General features: G+C 44.7%; 1 protein-coding gene across 1 annotated transcript in view; it reads right to left on the bottom strand.

Annotated features, from left to right (window-relative positions):
- Positions 1-7,276: 7,276 nt before the first annotated feature.
- The window catches only part of GMPS (guanine monophosphate synthase), a 77,112-nt gene continuing 64,010 nt past the window's right edge, over positions 7,277-20,378 (bottom strand). Inside the window, exons 14-17 of the mRNA XM_069083439.1 lie at positions 20,228-20,343; positions 16,438-16,568; positions 14,582-14,754; positions 7,277-14,390 (exon numbers count right to left, since the gene is read on the bottom strand). Of these exons, the coding sequence (XP_068939540.1) occupies positions 14,289-14,390; positions 14,582-14,754; positions 16,438-16,568; positions 20,228-20,343 (522 nt within the window). The 3' untranslated portion in view covers positions 7,277-14,288. The remainder of the gene's footprint in view (positions 14,391-14,581; positions 14,755-16,437; positions 16,569-20,227; positions 20,344-20,378) is intronic.

Genomic DNA, 20,378 nt, shown 5'->3' with positions numbered 1-20,378 from the left:
TATAGATATGCAGTATGGCACCCTATGTACATCTCCGGCCAAGTCACTTAATCATCCCAACACTCAGTTTCTTAATCTATAAAATGGGAATATCAAAAGTCTTATAGGGTTTCTATGAGCCTCAAATGAGAGAATATATGTAAAATGACTTGAGAACCTTAAAATGTTATATAGAATTAGGAGTTATTTATTAGTATTATTATTGATGGTGAATCAACAGATATATATTAAGTTCTTCCCCTATGCAAAGTATGTGCTAAGCAATGAAGATACAAAAGAAAATGAGAATCTGTCTCCATGCCAAAGTATAGGATGCTTTGAATGGAGAGAAAAAAAACCCAGCTAATTCAGTATAAAGTACAGACAAATTTACAGAAAACAATGTGAGAGAGAAAGCAGTAACCACTAGGGACATCTGGGAAGGCTTCACGTAGGAGGTGGCACATGGGCTAAGCTTTGAAGATGTAAAATGAGAAGAGGATGCAGTTCAGAGATGGGCTAGAAACTGTGAGGAACAGCTGTACATCAGTTTGATGGGAACAGAGATGGTATAAGGTGGAGTAACAGGAAACAAGACTAGATAGGTAGATGGCAGCCATATTATGGAAGGCTTTCAATGGAATGCTGAGGAATGGGAGCCACTGAATGTTTCTGATTAGGGGAGTGACATGGTGAGATCTGCGTTGTAGGAATATCAGCTCAGCAGCCATGAGGAAGATGGATTATGAAGAGAAAAATTAGAGGAGACAAACATGGGCAGGGGAAAGAAAATTAGTTTCACTGAAAACAAGAGAAGTGGCAAGAATAAAGTTTTCCTGAGCTCTCCCCCATCCTTGATCTGGGCGGTATTGCATCTAGCACTATGGGCAATGAGGAAAAGTCTTCTACTCACTGAGGAGGAGCTCACTGAACCTCCTGCCTGAGCCACCAGCAGGAAGATGTCAGGCTGACAACTCAACCCGACTGAATGGAAATCCCAACTATGATTCCAAGGAATAACATTTTTACACCAAGGAAAGGATCCAAGCAGAGAAATCAAAGAAATTTTCTGTGATACTGACAAAGTGAGACACATTTATGCTGAACACCATCATTATTCTTTGATAGTCATTAATCTTTAATAATTAATTTCAAAGAGAACCATTGCCTGGCAGACAAATTTTTTCACATTCCTTTCTTGAATGACTTCATACATTATTAAGAAAAGATAGAACTCATAAAGTGGAGACCAGCCGTGAGATATCTCTCCACCTGACAAACTATTGGGATCTGAAATAGATTTTATTAAGACCTATGTATCCTGGACTTTCTCTATCTAGAGAAGGAACTGACTGATTTGTCATTACTGAAACTCTTAATGTGATCAAGCAGCCCTGACAAAATCATGAAGATAACCAATGGTGTGTCTCAGTCAGGGCTGGGCCTCCTGTAGCCTGACCAGGGAAACTAAGGATCTTTCTTCCCTTTAGAAACATTCTCACATTTAGTCGGTCAGTCAATAATCAACCAACAAGCATTTATTAAGTGCCTACTGTATGCTGAGTATATTCTATAATGGAAACAAGTACATACATAATTATATCAAGAATAAATATAAGCAGAATAAATACAAAATAAATACCAGGTTGCTAAATAAAAAGTCATTGAGGATAACACTAATAACTAGAAGGATCAAGAAAAGCTTCATAAAGATCAAATGATATAATATTTGTAAAGCTCTTAGCATAGTGACTGACACACAGTAGGTGCTTAAAAAGTTAGTTTTCTTCCTTTACCCTAAATAAGGTGGTGCTCAACCTGTGTCCTGAAGGAAGAGAGGGCCTCTAGAAGGCAGAGGTAAAAAGGTAGTAAGTTGCTGGTGTGGGGAATAACTAATGCAAAGACCTATAGCCAAGAGATGAAGTGTCCTGTATGAGGAAAAGAGAGAAGACTGGTTTGGCTGTAACTCAGAGTATGAGGTGGGGAGTAATGTCCAGTGAGATCATAAAGATAGTTTGGGACTAGGTTGTGCATGGCTTTGAAACTCAAGCAGACAACTTCATGTTTTATTGAGAACAAAGCAGAAAACATTGGGGTTGATTGAGTAGGAGAGTCAAGGGGTTACTTAAAATACCACTTGGAAAATGCCACTTGATTTGGCAATTAAGAGATCATTGATAACTTTGGAAAGAGAAGTGAATCTGTACTTAAGAAAAATTATTTTTGGCAGCAGCAGTATGTGGGATGGATAACGAAGGTCAGAGGTGATAAACTGAAATGGTGGCTGTGAATATAAAGAAGGGGTGGGATTAGAGACATCTTGCAAAGACAGAAATGACATATTGGTAAGTGACTGGAAATGTGGGGTCAAGGGAGATTGAGGCATCAAGACCAACATCAAGGTCACAACCCTGAGAGATCGGAAGAATGATGACAAATAAATTAGTGTGGAAAAAGGGGGGATTTGCGGGGAAAGATTATAAGCCCTGCTTCGGTCATGTTTAGTTGGAGAAGTTTCTGGGACATCTAGTCTGAAAGGTCAGGTGGTGATGCTGGACTGAAACTCAGGCAAAAGGCTAAAAAATTAGAAGTCATTTCCATAGAAATACTTAAAATCATGGGAATTGATGAGGTCATCAAGAGAAAAAAGTTGAGAGAAAGAAAGGGCCCATGACAGCACTTTCAGGAGTAACCAGTTAGGAGGACCACAAAAGGGATTTAGCAGGAATGGTCCCTCCAGTAGGGAGAGAACTAGGAGCAAAGGTCATGAAATCCTGAAGAAGAAAGTGCAACCAGGAAGAAAGAGTGCCTAACAGTGTCAAACGCAGCAGAGAGGTCAGGAAGGATGAAGACTGAGAAAATACCATTTGTTCTGGCAATTCAGACATCACTGGTAACTTTGCAAAGAGAAGTTTCTGTTGAGGAATAAGGTTGGAAGCCAGATTGCAAAGTGGAGGTAATGAGTGTCCATAGCCTTGTCTCCCCTAGAAATTTGACAAAGAAAGGGAGGAAAGATGGAGAATGATAGCTACAAGGTATTGGTAGGGTCTGGTGAAATTTTTTTAATGTTGAAGGAGATTCTGACATGTTTGTAGGCAGTAGGGAAGAAAATTATATGATAGAAAAAAGGCTGATTTGGAGATCTGGAAAAAAGAGAGACAGCACAGAGATAGAGACAGAAAGAATGATACAGGTATGAGAGAGGTAGCAATCTGATGTAAGATGGGAAAAGGATCACCAGAGACTAAGGGAAAGAAAGAGAGAAAGGGAGATGATGTCAAGAGAATAGAATGGGAGAAGAGGGAGCTCACAGAGAGTCAGGAAGGAAACTCTCACATAAGCCACTGAACACAACAAAAGGGCAAGAGACATCCCTCAAAATAACAGCAGGTAGAGAGGAAACAAAGTGAGGCTAATGAGTCTGAGATATAACACAGAAGCAGTCTGCTGAAAGGTTTCAGCTGAGTGTAATTCTTGAGTGGTCAGAGAGAATTGGCATCATTAGCCAATGAAGAAAGGGGAAGTTTTGGGGGGGCTTCTTACTCTGATGCCAGCTCTGGCTTGAAGAGGTGGTGCCCAAGTGAGAATGAACCAGAACCATGTTATAGTGAGCTCCATTCTGACTGGACGGCATCTCATCCAAGTGAAGGGAAGGATCCGTTTAGCTCAGATAGAAACACTCCAGCAAGGTTTCCTGGCTCAGAAAGAGCTGCTCTTCACATAACAGAACTAACACTTTCTAAACACCCTTTAAGGATGATGGGTAATTGAAAGAGCTTATAAAGGCTCTGTTTGAGGAGAGATTTCCCCGGCTGAAGAGGTCAGCAGCAGAAAAGCAGCTTCATCTGGTTTCGATGTTCCCAAATTACCAGTAACATGGAAACCTGCAGTCCAGAGAGGAGTTTCCCTGAGCCTGGCCATTGTCTCCCTCTTTTGCCTCCTTGCCAGAATCCTTTAGATGGAAGTCCACTTTTCACTTATAGCTATTGTAGAAGTGGGATCTGGACACAAACACATCTACACACAAAATAAAATATACATGTGTGTATACACGTGTCGATGTACATGTATGCACACCTCAAATGTATGCATTCATATATCCGTGTGCCGTGTCTATTTAAAACTACCATGTATCATATCACCTGTATACATGTGCATATATCACGTATACATGTGTATATATAATGCAATATTTTATTATTTATGTATTTGCCGTGTATTTTTTAACCTTAGGTGAATGATCATGTTTAAGATTTAAAAGTGTCATTAGTGTGACTGCTTGTAGACAAAAATCACATTAAATGGAGGCTTGAGGGGAAGTGTATTTCCCCTCAAAGGACTTAGTCCTAAGATCCTGAGAGAGTCTGAATGTTGCCATGTTGTGGGTGCCTATCAGGGAACTTGGATCTGCTAGTGCTGAGGGCATATTGGAAGAACATGTAAAAACCAGAGAGAAAATGTATCATACTCATAGAGAGATGTGTGGATCCAAATGTGATCATGGGGGTGTTTATAGTATAAAGCGTTAGCAGTGACTAGACCCCATGCTAACACACTTGTATCATTACAAAAGGAAATTATGGTCAGATAACTGACCAAGTCAGTAACCACTTATTAATGTCTACTATGTGCCTGGCACTGTGCTAAGCATTGGGGATACAAAAAAAGAGGCCAAAAAACCCAGGCCCTGCCCTCAAGGAGCTTACAATCTAATGGAGGAGAAAAAAAGGAAATAAGCGTGCACAAACAAGCAATATGCAGGATGAATGGGAAATATTTTTTACAAGAAAGGCACTAAAATTAAATGGGGTTGGAAATGGCTTCCCACAGAAGATGGGATTTTAGTTGGGACTTAAAGGAAACCAGGGAGGCCATTAAGCAGAGAGGAAGAAAAGCCCTGCAGGTCGGGGAGCAGCTGCAGAACATTCCCAGAGTTGAGAGATGAAGGGTCTTGTTCATGGAACGGCCAGGAGGCCAGTGTCACTGGACAAAAGAAGACAATGGGAAGTAAAGTGTAAGAAGATTGGAAAAGCAGGAGGGGGCTAGGTTACAAAGGGCTTCGAATACCAAATAATGGGTGGTTTTGTGTTTGATCCTGAAGGTAACAGGGAATCTCTGAAGTTTACTGAGTCGGTGGTGGGGGATGGTCTGGCATGGTAGGACCTGTCAGATAAGAGGAGTGTCAATTATTAGAAGTGGGAACACAAATATCCAGGGTGTGACAGCTGGTGTGTAACCGAGGTGGAGAAGGAATAAAGCCTAGAATTAAAGGAGACTGAGGAATTGGGAGGTTAGGAGGCTTGAGGGAGTGGCAACAGGGAGGAGTGGTTCAAGAACATAAGATGGGCAGGGGAGGTGGGCCACACCGAGCCAGGTACCAAACTTCTGAAGAAAGGCAATGACCTAGGGATGGAGAGACAGTGGCAGCCATCCTTGGAACAGGGTAAGATATTTTCATGCTGTCAACTAGAAAGCGCATGGGTCGCTGAATGATGGAGACGAAAAGCCAGTCAGGAGTAGTAGGAAGTAGTGTCCTAAGCTTCCCTTCAAGACCAGCGTGTAAGAGGAGGCAGGGGAGGAGTAAATGTGCAGCCTCCCCTGGAGAGGACGACAGAATGCAGGGACAGGTTGGAGAAGGCAGTTCTCAGTGAGGGTGAGTAGATGGAAAGAACGTGAAAAGTTGAAGCAGAGTTTGCTCCCCATGGAATGAAAACTCCAGAGGGAACAGAGTGGTGGTCAGGTAGACGGGATGCTGGGTGGGATGGGAATGACAGAGCAGAAGATGGAGGCTGGCTGGGGGCAGCCTGCTTCAATGGGACTGAAGATACAGATACAAGGATAGGGAGAGCAAGAGGGTGGGACTTAGGGGGTAGGATGGTGTGGCCAACAAATCATAATGCTCCGTCGCTAAGAGGTTTGTTGCTAGGCAGTGGTCAGGGCCCTGAGCCCCTGCTTTGCCCACCGGCTGCTCCCTTAAGCCGGGTGGGGTTAGGGATGGTGGTGACGGGTCCCAGTGGAGCAGAGTCCCAACCCACACCTGAATTACAGGAAACCTTTAGATGACAAAGATGCTTTCCATGCCCATGGTCCTGTGCACAATGGAGAGAGAGCATCTGGGCAAGTCACTTAGCATTTGTTTGACTGGGGGTATCTGGGAGAGGGGGATAATTTCAGCACATACCTGCCCCAGTTGCTTCAAAGATCAAAGGAGACATTTGTAAACTATTTGCAAACTTCAAATTAGTATGTAGATTGCTGTTGTTCAGTCTGTTTAACTCTGTTGACCCCACAGACCAACTGTTCATGGAGTTTTCTTCCAAGGACATGGGGCCTGCTTGCCATTTTCTACTCCACTTTTATGCAGGTAGGGCTTAAGAGACTTGCCCAGGGTCACAGGGCTGCAAGTGTCTGAGATCATATTCCAATTCTGGTCCGACTCTAGGCCCAATGCTCTATTGACTGCATCAACCTAGCTGCCCTCACTATATAAATGCTAGTTATTAAAACTTCTAACCATTAGCAGACTTTAGGGCCAAATGCTATTAAAATAGGTTCTTAAAATAATTCTCATGTTTATTAATGCTGAGAAACTTTACCTTAAGGAGCACAGCAGATGTTTTGAACGTTTTAAACCGTAACTAGATTGTCTAAAAAAAAAAAACACCTCATTTTTTTCCTATGATAACTCTTCCAAGATTTGGTCCTGTTAAACAGAATTTCACTGAGCCAGTCTCTAACCCAAGAATGGAAACAGCAGGTCAGAGGCAGCTTGTTAGAAATCAAGTAGTGGTTTAATTCATCATTTTCAGAGTGGGGAACACACTCTCCTGAGGAGACCACCACATGCTGGAATAAAGACGCAGTTTACATACATGAATCACAAGTGGGAAGGGGTCTGGGATTACACACATCGTTTCCAGGGCCTGAGCGGTTTCCCCGCCAAGCCCATAAGTACAGGAAAATCCAGGTGTTCTCCAGTCCTGTGGGACCAGCTCTCAGGCTGATCGTTTCAAGTCTTCGGGGTCATCACTTGCTGGGGCACAGGACCAGATTCTAGTCTTTGACTGGCTTCACTTCGAGTTCACAGGCATAGGAATGTGGGGATTGTGACAGCAATGTCAGGAGGCTGACTGATCACTTGAAGCTGCAGTTTGCCTCTGACAGAATCTCCTGGGGAAAAAGGCAGCTCCGAGGAATCTAAATCATTAGTATATTCATTAAACATATCATATTAATATGAAAATCAATTCCCTTCACAGTCCTCTAGTCTATAATACAAATAACAAAACCACACACATTTATCATTAACATAATTTAACATTTTATTTGTGGATAAAAATTAAGGCTCACAGTACTTTATATTGTTTCACAAGCAGGATTTCTTTTTTAAATGAGAATTACCCCAGTACAAATTTTTTTTAAAAATAATGTTGACATATAAGTTGACTGGAGACTTGAAATTAACATATACAGGGCAGCTATGCTCCTTTAGCAGGCTTTAAGCTAAATTCCTTTTAAAATTAATGGGCAAAGCACTGGTTTCCTCTCTGTAGGAAAAAAAAAACTACACTGTGTAAACTCCGTAAAACACATTCAAGGCAGGCTGGGGATAACTGTTGTCCACTTAACTCTAAGATTTTAAAAAGCCACCCATCATTTCCCCAAACATATACAGTACACATGTTTATTTCCCATTATTTGACACAAGGGAATCCTTAAATAGAGTAACAATTCTGTACATGAGATATTTTGAAGGTTCTAAACCCAGTAGATGAAAATAACCACTTCTCTAGCTGAGATCATTCTAAAAAGCATGGAGTTGTTACAAACCTCTAGGAATTATGACCATTCTAGCAAAGGTCACCTGCTGGTTAGTTCAAAAGTGAATGAATGGATAGACCAAACTTGGATACATACATACCATATAAATGGACAAGCAGACATATACGATATGTTCATTACACCACTCCTATAAAGATAAGTTATTTAAATATCAAATCTTTGCAACACATTCCAAGAAAACAGGAAAACTCATTCTCTCAAAGCTGGGATCATATACACTCCTTTCTAAACAATACCTGAAGAAAAGCTATAACTTAACCCTACTGAGGGGAATGAAGACAACATAATGAAATCAGAAGTCCCAGTTTCTATTTTAAGTGCTTTAAGAGACTGGCCTTGAAAAGCACATGTGGACATCTGACAGTTTCCCTCCTTCAGTGGTGAAGCTTTAAGCCTCTCTCTAATCACTCACTGTCAGACAGAGCTAAGGGAAGTTAATTGTGCTAGCAGCAGTTTCAAGTGTCTTTGCCTCCAATTCCCCCCTAAATCTCCTCCTGTTGTCTAATCGCATCTGGCTGTTTGTGAAATGCCACCGACCTGCCATGAGGCCCACTCAAGCACACCGAAGAGGCTCGTTTGTACCTTTGGCGGTCATGATGCAGAAACAATTCCTGGTACGTGGGATCTGCCTTTAAAAACAAAAGGTCAGCACCATAGAATGGCTTCTGTTCTGGGGCTCTGATGAAACACAGCCAACCATAGTAGGGCCAAGGGGGTTCCTCATAGAACCCAAGGGAGGAATTTTTCTTTTATTCTGTCATGTTCTTATCCATTTTAAATTAAACATCTGAAATTCTTAATACTAACCATGTATAGTATAATTGGGCAAGGTGTGTGTATGGAGCCCCAAAAGGGGTACCGGAAAGTGTAGGCTTCCTGTAACACAGAGGATCATAGAGTTTAACTTGATACCACGTGGATCACAGGAGATCACACAAAGGTACTACATGCATCCTCTAAAGCAACACTGTCATGACATTAAGAGTGAACACAGGGGCGGCTAGGTGGCACAGTGAATAGAGCACCGGCCCTGGGGTCAGGAGGACCTGGGTTCAAATCCGGCCTCAGACACATAACACAAAAAAAACTAGCCACGAGACCCTGGGCAAGTCACTTAACCCCAATTGTCCTACCTTCCCCCCTCCAAAAAAGCAAAAGAAAAAAAAAAGGGGAACATGACAGATAGGAACATTTGATACCGGGAAAGTAGTGGTTCCAAGCTGCTTTTCCTATAGCCTATCACATAAATCAGCAGAACTAAAAATCCATTAATAAGCTGATGTAAATAAAAGTGGACATGAATGGTGGGAAATATGGCTTTTTATAAAATTGGCCTTGAATTCTGAGAGGGGGGAAATGTGGTAGGGTAATGAAAGTTATAACCATGTAGGAGTCCATTGGGTGCAAATGATTTTATTTTTTAAAGTTTTGACTGGACCGATGCCTACCAAAGGCGCCAAGCTCGGCACAAAGTATTCTCATAAAGCCAGAATGCCTCACCAAAGACAATTCTACTGAAACACCCAAACTTCTCAGGTAGTTGAAGGCACTGGGCCTTTGGCCTCAAGGAAACATACCAGAGGAGTGTGGCCACTGGGACTAAGGATTCTCTTTTCAGGACAGCATGACTGATTGCCTTCAGTAATTAGAGGGCAAGTAAATTACCACTGAAACCCTTATTTTTGATGGATTAACAGCCAGCCATGAAGACAGCCACCCTAAAATCAAATCAATAAAGATAAGGACATCTTCAGGGTGCTCCTGAAACCAAATCTGGCCCAATAGAAAAAGGCATGTGCAAGAGGTCAGGGCAGGTTTGCATATGTATCTGAAGGCTTCTTGTTCATGGAATTTAAAAAAGAAAAATGAAAGGAAGAGTACACATCCTTCGCTGGTGATAGGGATAAAAAACCACCCCACTTTATGTCCAATATTCACATTCTCGATCAAAGTCCAACATCCTCTAATGTAGGACAAGGAGCACCGAACCATGAGTCCAGGCCCAGGCCCACCATCTCCTCATGGTGTGACCTTGGCTAACTCAGTCACCTGACCTCTCAGAGCTTCACCTTCACCTGTACAATGGGCACGATATCAGCACTAGCCACCTCATAATGGCATCTCCAGGATCTGATGAGATAACATAGGCATGTGATTATAAACTTCAGCTATTCCATCCGAGGGATGCCAATCAGACTGTTCTCAGATGGCGTGATTCCCGTGTTTTCAGCCTCTCTTTGTAGAGTATCCTCTTTGGCCTCCTCTCTCCCATTTTATCACAGACACCAAAGCTTAAGGAATTAGAGGATGGAAGTCTTATATACAAACAGTTTTGTTGCTTCCAGGAAAGCAAGAGGATAAGACAGCAAGAGAAAGATGAGGGTCATTTCACATTATTTTAGCCAGGTTATTGTGATTTCAACATTATTGCCTGAACAACATGGAACAGACTAACAGCACACAGCCAACAAATACATAGTATTTCCACAATTCAACAATATCTACTACACTATTCCATTTGGCAAAATATTTATTTATAACAAATCTGTTCAAAAGCAGTTGGTCACTTTTTTTTTTCCATTTTCCATTAGGAAGTTGTAACAATGGTCTTAGTAAATGTACATAAACTGCCTCTTTTTAAATGGTACACAACATGTATAGTTTACTGTTATACAACCTATATTCTCTAAAGGCATATATATATATACATATATATATATATATGTATTCCACCCGGGTTATGACAAGTGGGGGCACCCAGGTGGGAAAGCTTTGGGGTTGTACCTCTTATGGCTTTGGAGGGAACAGAAAAACTCTCCAGACAACATTCTACAACATTCAAGACTTACCCACCAGAGGGGATGCCGACAGTGAATAGCTGAGTGTCCGAGACTTGCCATGAGGTGGGAAGCCCAATGACCAGGAGTCACCTCCCCAGCCCAGGTCTGTCTGTTCATATGCGAAACAAAGGGATAAGACTAGAGGTTTTTATACTTTGCATCCAAGACTAAGGCCAAACTGCCATGGAGTCAGATTACCCACCGCTAACGCATCTCATGATATCGGCATGCAGACCTGTCAGTTTTCCTGGTGTAGAGTGCTGGAGCGGGAAGGGACGGGGAGAGAGATGATCCTGACCTTTTATGTGACTTCAAGCCATTTCCTGTTTTAGCAAATTAAAACCAACATTAGGACAAAATCACAAAGCTGGAATGGGCTTCCCAGACCTTCGGCCCAGAAGTGACTGGCTCGAGATCACACAGCAAAGCCAACACGCAGGAAGTCCTCTGACTTGAAAACCACCTGGAAATTTCAGCTCGTCTTATCCTTCACCATGGCCAACATCCTTTTTCCGGATTTAGTTTCTCTATTTCATGTGGAAGGACCTGGCTCTCGTCACTACCAAAGGGATTACAATGACTCCCCTCCCTCGCATCCTACCAAACCACTGTGAAGTCAGCCTTGATTCACCTCGGGAGCCCATGAAAGCACCACCACCACTTGGGAACGTATGTTGTAGTTTTCCTTAAGAGATCAACTGGGTGATCCTAGAAATTCCTGACATTTGGAGACAGAGGAATGTGCATGGAAGGGAGGGGAAGAACGATGAATTTACCCAAGGTCACACAGCTAATAAATGTCAGAGGCAAGATTCAAACACAGGTCTCCTAACTTCTAGGATGCCCTGTTCTCAGAAGCTGTTGAGTTCCCCTTCAGCGGGGCCTCCAAGCAAAGGCTAGATGACCATCTTGTCATAAGATTTGCTTTTAAGTCCTGCTTGGTCTAGATGACCACTGAGGTCCCTCCCAACTCCTATGGTCTTGAGTTGAAAAGAAAGAGGCTGCTTGGTCTTCTGGATGAAGATGGTTTGGTCTCCAGCAAAGCCCCAAAGTTTTTAACATTCTGCCACTCCTAAAAATCAACTAGTCCTAAATAAGGCAGCAGAAGTTTGATGAGGCAGCACCATTCCATCTTCCTGGTCACCTTACCAAGACACCCATGCTGAGATGCTTAATTTTCCTAATTCTGCCCCATAGTCTGCTTGGGATACACCTTCAGAGGCGGGTGTTGGGCTAGTGTGACTTCAGGGCAATCCCATGCTTTATTTGTAAGAGTAGGGACACATCACATCTATAACTACCTCAATTAAAAGGGGTCCTCCAAAAAACACCCCTCTTTAATTCAGATGAAGGAAGGCTCACATAGTATAAGTAACTATGCCCAACATATAGCCAAGAGAGCACTGAACTGAGTTTGAATTTAGGGTCTTTTCGCATGATTAGCTGTGTGATCAAGGTGTGGTCACCTCTCTGAGACTCAGGTGTCCTTAACTAAAAGGGTGTTGTGAAGAACAAATTAATTATAACGTGTCCTACCAACGTTATGTGACCTAATTATAGGCATTTTTGTACCCAAGGACTGTCTTAGGTGTGTTATGTTGTTATGAAATTCTTCAAATTTGCTTAAGATACCAAATTCCTAAGCCAGCAACTCCTGTCCAGAAATGGGTACTCCTGACCTCAAGGGCCAAACGAGAGACACAAAACATGCCATAGCCACGAGACCAGTTCACTTAACAGGGATCTTGCCCGGAAATCTGAAGTACTTATAGTACATTAGCCCCTGTTGGTCCAAAGTCTGACACCAGGGGCGGCTAGATGGCGCAGCGAGTAGAGCGCTGGCCCTGGAGTCAGGAGGAACTGAGTTTGGATCCAGCCTCAGACACTTAACACACACACACACAAACTAGCCGTGTGACCTTGGGCAAGTTACTTAACCCCAATCACCCTCCAAAAAGCAAAAAAAATGTCTGACACTACCATGTTTTACAGGAGAGACTAAGCTCCCTGAGGCTTTGCACAAGCCAATTACTACCCAGTTTCTCCCATTTGGGCAGAAAAGCAAACTCTTCCTTTGTCAGCCCAAGGCCTGGGGTTTCACTGTCCTTTGGGCTAATCGGGTGGGAGGAAGACTTTAGTATCCTAACCTGTCCCCCAGACCCTAATAAGTGGAAGTCAGCACATCTTCAGGAAGATGTTAATAACTCAGGCCCAGAGGGAGACCAGGTGGCTTGCTTGTGAAGGCCACTGGTTGGTTACCCTACAACTGAAGAAGAATCTAACTTGAAAATGATGAGAAAAGTGTTATGGGAGGATGAAGTGCTCAAAACCCAGGAAAATTCAGTCTCCTTCCTGCTGGCGGTGGTCACTGCAAAATCATTTTATATTTGGGTGGATCCTAGGTGATTGAACTCTAAGTTGCTAACATTATTAGGGGAAGTCCTAGAGAGCTTTTCTTTAACATCTCTAGATGGAGTTTCTGTACGAAGTCTGGAGAGAACACCTTCTATCATCCATAAGCACAAGCCAGCTGGGAAGCCAAAGTAGGTCCACAGGTGGCAGACGTTTTCACTAGGACCTCCAAGTCCTCATGCCTGCCCCCACACGCAGCTGCAGTCACGTGGCACTTTCTGTCCTGTGGGTCTCTGTGATCTGGAGCTGCTGTTAGGCCGTACGGCACAACAAACTGAAGCTGTGCCTCCTTAGCCTTCCTGTACTCTGGATCAGGGAGTGCCCAAGAGTGTCCCTCTTCTGGGGATCACTACTAGGCTGTCCAGGCTGGTGCTTCAGCTCTAAGAGGATAACACCTACCTGGGGAGAGGAAAAGACAGCCTCCTAAAAGGAGATGGTGCCAGCCTCTCCCCTTCGCTATCTGCATCCCTGCCTCAGAGACAAGAAAGGCTGTAGACAAATGATTTTCTCCTTTTATTCTTAGGAAAAACATTAACGTTAAAAAGCTGTGTGATTCTAGTACATCTGAGACTGAGACAACTCAAAGCTCTTACTAGTGAAGGGGACGTTGGCATGTCCTTACCCCAGAGGTCTAGAAAATGGAATGGTGCCACGTGCCAAGAAGTTGGGAAGGCTTCCCCCTTTCCAAAAAGTACTAACTTCTACAGCTCCAAAACCCTCGTGTGCCAGCGATGGCATGACTGGTAAACCCCCAGGGAGGGAGGAACAAGGCGATTCACCTGTCTTAGTTTCCCCAGAGGCTTGTGCCCCCCACAATGGATCGGTCAGTCCATCACAGGTGCTTCCAAAAGCCCCCCAAGCCCCTAGCAGGATACAGAAGCACCCCCATAGTCACCCAGAAGAGGTATGCCTTTAGAGAACAAAGAGGCAACTCTGTGACTGCAACAGGAAGAGCCAGCACAGAATGAATGCATGAACACAAAGGCAAGAGTCAAATGAGTCTGAGCACAGGCCGTGACGCCCTGGCTAGTTACCCGTACAAGTCCTCAGCCCCCTCAGGGTCCCCCACGGCTCTTCCCTGGTGCCTGACGCTCCAGGACAGGCTCCAGCGGGAAGGAGCGGCCCCAGCTCCCTCCTCACAGTACTGTATGTCAACACTGGCAACATCTCAGATCATTTCAACGGCACACAGCACTCGGGTCCAAAGGAAGTTTATTACTCCCACTCGGTAGTTCCTGGGGGCTTTGATGTCAAGTCATACATAACTCGAGAAATACCCGGGATCTTCTTAATCTCGGTGACCATCTTCAGCACCACCTACAGTAAAACAAAGAAGCTCGAGGTGGATGGGCCCCTCTACGAGTCAGCACTTCAGGCTGGGCCACTTCTACCTCAGAACACTAAGTGGCCTGAAAAAGATTACCTGACTTAGAATGCAGCCATAAGCCAAGAAGCCAGCTATGTTTTAGGACGTTAGCCCCTTTCTGTAAGTTTGAAAATAAAGTTACCTCTACAGGAATCTCATTGCCAGGCGTTGCCGCGATACCAGTCATGAAGTCACTTGTGATAAAGGTTCGGATAACCACCGATCTCTGGCAGGACGGCTGCTTCTGAAGAGGGTCCCGGTCAAAATGCAGGGGGGTCAAGATCACCGGCATCTGGCTGATCTTCCAAGCATATCCTAGGGGGAGGCAAGCAGTAAGTCTGCCTCACTGTGTCTGAGGTGACTCAGGTGTAAAAGATGAGTAAAAGATGCTTGTTCTGAGTAACCACAAACCCATCTTGCCAAAAATAACCTTTTACACATCGTTTTTGAAGTCATTAAGACACACACTTTCTGAGCATGTTACCCATACTCTAATCAGACAAAGAGGAGTGTATGAGGGAAGGGCCTATGAAACAGCGAGCACGAGCCGCCCTGCACATGTCCCTCCTGTCACTTGCAATCAAGTGACAGAAGCATTTCTTCAGCACCCTGTGCCAGGGCTGAGCTAGGAGCTGGAGACACACTGACCCAACTATATACGAAACAAGCACGTGCAGAGTAAGTGAAGGATAGTTCCATTTAATGGTGACAGAGGGTACAGTAACTGAGGCGGAGTGAGAGCTACATCCTGCAGGAAGAGAAGGAGTGAGGAGGGATCAGGAATGGATGGGCAGAGGCCTGGACAATGTGGATGGAGAGTCTTGTGTTAGCAACAGAAAAGATCAGGGTGAATAGAGCTTAGGGGAAAGTGAGAAAAATGTTCAGGAAAACTGCAAAGACAGCGACCACATTTAAAGGAAGAGGAGTCTGGGGGTAAGGAGGAAGGACAATAGCAAGGCTCGGGCCGGGACAGGGGCGGGACGGACGGGAGACCCTCCAATGATCGGGGGGGAAAAGGGAGCAGGAAGAAGGAAGGAATCAGCTAAGCAAGTGTACCTCTCTAAGGCAGGGCTGGATCCAGTACCATACTCTGCAAGGCCACCCTGTTCTCTGCACCCTCCACACAAAGGGCCTCATAGGAAATTACTCAGACCAAAACAGTGACCAGTAAGTCAGACTGGGAGAATGTGACCAAGTCCCCCACCCTGAATGGTCGACGGACTAGCCAAGCGGGGGGGAAGCAGGTAGGCCGGGCTCTTGGGGCTCAGGCTGGCATCCCCTCCCCAGAGCCCAGATTTTCCAAGGGCACAGTTCAACCCCAGGTAGTTACCAATCCCACAGTATTCTGTCCTATTCACTCACAATGTGGGGTACAAGACAGGATGGACACTTGTCTCCTTCAAAGTGGTGAAAATGATGAACCCAGAGACATTTCCTGCTTCTCTCATCCAGGGGTTCTCAGAACCATGCCCCACCCCACCCCTAAAGAGCCCAGGCCCTCCCAGTGCTGACACCTCCTTGCCTGCCATGCCACAGTGGAGCCCAGGGGGCTGCTCACTTCCACACCCTAGCCCACGCCCCCAAGAGACCAGAGGCCCCTAAACCAAACTTTCTGCATTGACTGCAGACAGCTCTGTTTGCCTTCAACCATAAACAGGCAAAGAATGGAACAACAGCTTTGCCTTGTACGCTATGGATGGGTGCGGTGTAGTGAGAATACTGGTGGGGATCAGACAGAAAAGGAAGGAAGGAGAGGGGAGAGAGCTATGCCCTCCGCCTCCCACATTCACAGGACCCACATTTAGCCCTCCCTTCTTGGGGCTGCACTTTTAAAGCTATCCATACCAATGTATTTGATCAAGGACAATTTCAGAGATTTGTCCCTAGACACCTGTTTTACAAATCAAATAGCTGCCCATGATGGGCTATCCTCCCCGCAGACCCCTGCTTCCCATGCGGTTCTCTCCTCCCAAGTGACAAGCACGTACAGAACCTTACCGGACTCCCTGAGAATGTTGTGAGCCTCAAAATCAGCTTGCCGCAGCGTGCTGAGCACTCCAGTGGTCAAGAAGGTGGGCGTGACATCTGTGGGAGGCTCTTTGACAGGGGGACCAAACACAAAGACGACCCTAGAGGTCGAAGAATGAGATATACCCTATTAGTACCTGGAAAGGATGATGCCTTGGCTCACATTTCTTGGGAGACTCTGCCTAAAATCTCCCACTAATACATGATCGTCAAACCCTTGCTAGATGCTGCTTCTGTGATCACGGTGCTGCCCTTCCTGGGGATCACAACAACAGTATGAGGGGCATGAGGACTACAGGTGAGAACACTGAACCTCAGAGAAGTTCAGAGAATGGCTAAGGCTAGAGTGTGATGTTTTAGAGCTAGGACTTGAAGATGGGCCCTCCGAGTCCCAGGCCAGAGCTCCAGTCATTACACCACGAAAACCATCCTCAGCCACAGGTTACAATGAAAGGCCAAGCATCTGGTATAAATAGCAGAGAAGGATAGGCCTCAGAGATTCATTACTAACATTTCTGTTAATAGTTTTATTATCAGACTTAATGCTTTTAAATTTTGCACCAGGGTCCCTGACTGAAGGTCGCCGATGGCCATGTGGAAGATGGGCATCTAATCCAAAGGCCTTAGCCGAGTGCTTATGGCCCAGCCTGCGCCAGAGGCACAAACGCTGCTGTGTGAGGTGGCCCAGGCTGCACACTGGATGACTGCTTTCTGGGCTCAAGGTTTCAGTTTCTAATTAAACAGAAGACTGTGATACACACGGCAGTGTGTGGGGAACCCTGGCTCCAGACTATAACTGTGATAATAACAACAATCATAACCATGTCACCCAGATATTTGAGTCTCAAAAAGCTGCTTGTCTGGGATCACAGGTAACAAGCATGTGACAAATCCCTTGCACGATTTCAAAAAACACAGAACATCTGGCCAGAAAAAGGTAAAAGGCAACCCAACCAGTGCCACCTAATCTCCCTGGCTGCTCCCTCACCAAGCAATCCTCTGGCCGCCCCGAGCTGATCCCTGCCCCATTCTCCACAGAAGCTGCTCCAAACTGCCTCCTCTGTCCTCAGAGCCGCCACACTTCCCTCTGCCCTCTGCCCTGAACTCCCCCTTTTCTCTTCTCCCCTCAAAATTCCTTTTAGCGAGTTTTCTCTCCCAGACCATCCTGCAGTTTCTGACATCTGGCAGTGAGGTGGCCCTTCCCAAAGCCACGGCCAAGACCCTCTCTGTGTCCCCTCCTAGCTCTTCCAATACTCCCCAGACCCTGAGTGCTCAACCTCCCTACTCCTTCCTAATCCTTCTCCATTTATGGGTTATGCTGCTGTTGCACTTTCAAACATATCCCAAGCTTCTCCTACTCCATTTTCCCCTTCTTAAAGACCCTCCTAGAAAAAGCAATTTACACTCATTGCCTCAATTTCCTCACTTCTCATTCATTCCTTAACCATCTGCAATCTGACATCCAACCTCTTCACTCAACTAAATCTGCTTTTTCCAAAGTTCCCACTGATCTGATGCTCTGTTCTCAGTCCTGATCCTTCTCAGACTATCTGCGGCATCTGGCACGGCCGGCCTTCTCCCGTCTCTGGGCTGTCGGGACCACACTCTTCCCTGGTTTCCAAAGACCTGGATGAGGCGTGTGACAAAAAGCCAGGGAAGAGAATGTCCAAGAGAAGAAAGTGTTTAAAAGGTCAAGTGGGATGGGGACTGAGAAAAGACCATCGGAGATGGCAATTAAGAGATCGCCAGGAATACTGGAGAAAATCACTTCTTTTGAGTGAAGCTGGAAGTTGGATCACAAAGAGTTTGAGGAGGAAGAGGAGGAAGGAGTGATCACAGATGCTGTTTTCCATGAGTTTGCCTGCAAAGAAAAAGACAGAAAATGACAGCTTACAGGGACGCAGGGGGACACGGGGCTCAGGGAAGGTCTTTAAAGAGTGAGGGAGAGTTTATGTCTGTAGACAGCAGGCTAGGACTCCATAAACTGAGAGGGCCTGATAAGGGAAAGCTTGAAGCGGATGTGGGTCAGGGCACAGATAAGGTGGTTGGTTCTGGCAAGGGCTAGAGAGGAACATAAAAGAAGGGGGTGGGGGTTCTGTCAAGCGCTTCTGAAATGTAAAGAAGGCGAGAAGAGGAAACTCAGAGTAGACAACCTCCATCTTCTCAGTGGAGAGGGGGGGAGGAAGAAGAAAACACAGACTACCATAAATCGGCCCATAAGCATTTCTAAATGTCTATCCTGTGTGAGTCACAGTGCTAGCTCTGGGGAAACATACACTGAGAATGTTATTGTCTCGCCTCTCAAAGAGCTTCCAGAGAAATGAGCCTTAAGAACAGACTGAAGCAGAGCCCCAGGTTCCACAACGTAGTTGACAGGCTTCTCAATTGCCTCAAATTTCTCCCTTTTTAAAAAAGCACCTTCTTTTGAAAGCATTGGGTGCACGTATCAGAGACAGCAAAACACTAATTACCATGACCTTCGTTTAAATGTATTTCTTTTCCTAACAAGAACTTCTGGTTTGGGACAGAATCCACTTTGGTTCAGGAGAAGAGAGCCGGAGAGCTGCACCAGCACCAGCGGCAACTCCAGCCTTCTGAGAACAAGCAGCCACATAAATCCAGCAGCAACAGAAACTCACTTCTGCACTTAATCTCCAAGTACCCTCCCAGCACTTTCTTCAAAACCAATCTATGAGGCAGAAGCAGTCAAACTTTGCCAATCTTTTGACCATCAATAACCCATCATTTCCACATGCCATATCAAGTAGCACGTCTACAAAATACACCTTGCTTCTGTCTTGTTTTTGAAGTCACACAGCTCTGAAAGGCAAATCCTAACAACTGCATTTCATTTGCTAAACTGTCTGATTCCCTGAGTACCAAGCAACACCTGCAAACACTATTATCCTGTTAGGGAGTGTTCACTTAGTGTTAAAAAGCCGATTTGGAATTTCAGTAACAAATCCATACAAACGAAGCCAGGAAATGCCCTTTGTCTTCTTTGCTGTTAGTCATCTAAACACATCATGAAGTGAGGATGGCGGACTGACTGAGAACAAGCAAGTGCCACTGCTTGGAGGAGAGCTCGTCTTGTCTGTGGCCGCAGAACAAGCCGAGAGAGCAAAGGCACATTGAAAAACATGGCACCTCCTGACCAAAAACTAGACTGAATAATAATTCAATGTGAACAAACATACACAGTGCTATTTTTATAAGATCTGGCATCCAGTTTTTTGTCTTCAAATTATTTTTTTTCCAAATTACTACTAATTTGGGCAAATCCCATTTGCTGTCCCAATAATTACTTAAAACTTGAAGACTAAAGCAAAAGAAGAAAAAAAAAGCAGTTTCTATTCCACTTCCAGGCCAAATACACCAAAGAACCAGCAAGCTAAGTAGCTGCTAAAATTATTATCGAAGATGGGAGGAGTGTCTGCTAGGAAAGAATTCTAAGTACAGGCAGAGTTAAAGATATTACTAGAGTATATCAATAATGAACAATCAAAAAATCTTGATCTTATCTTATATGATATCTTATTTTTAAAAAATGTTTCTTAGTTTTTTTTTCCCCTTTCACAACAGATATTTTTAAATAAAAAGTCAAGGAATAAGGCTTTGGTCAAACAGAACAACCCAAGATACGGTGCTTCCAAGTCAGTTCTCTTCGTATCACCTTGTACCCAGTGTTGCCAAGAAGCCTAAACTTGGCCCTCTGCCCTGCCTTGCCACAGGAGCAGAATCTGAGCAGCCAGAAACCTACCTGTTAATGTTGTGGCACATGCGTGGGATCAGACGTGCAAGAAACATCAGGGAGTCCCAGTCGGGGTCGTCTTTACTGGTAATGCCACAGACATAACTGTAGGAGCGGCAGTCTCCCTGAAAACACACGGCAAGACAAGCTATCACACAAG

Source organism: Petaurus breviceps, unplaced genomic scaffold, assembly GCF_028583685.1.
Source record: "Petaurus breviceps papuanus isolate PSGF00001 unplaced genomic scaffold, PetGlider_PUasm1.0 173, whole genome shotgun sequence".
Lineage (NCBI taxonomy): Eukaryota > Metazoa > Chordata > Mammalia > Diprotodontia > Petauridae > Petaurus > Petaurus breviceps.
This window is presented reverse-complemented; position numbering and strand designations above follow the sequence as displayed.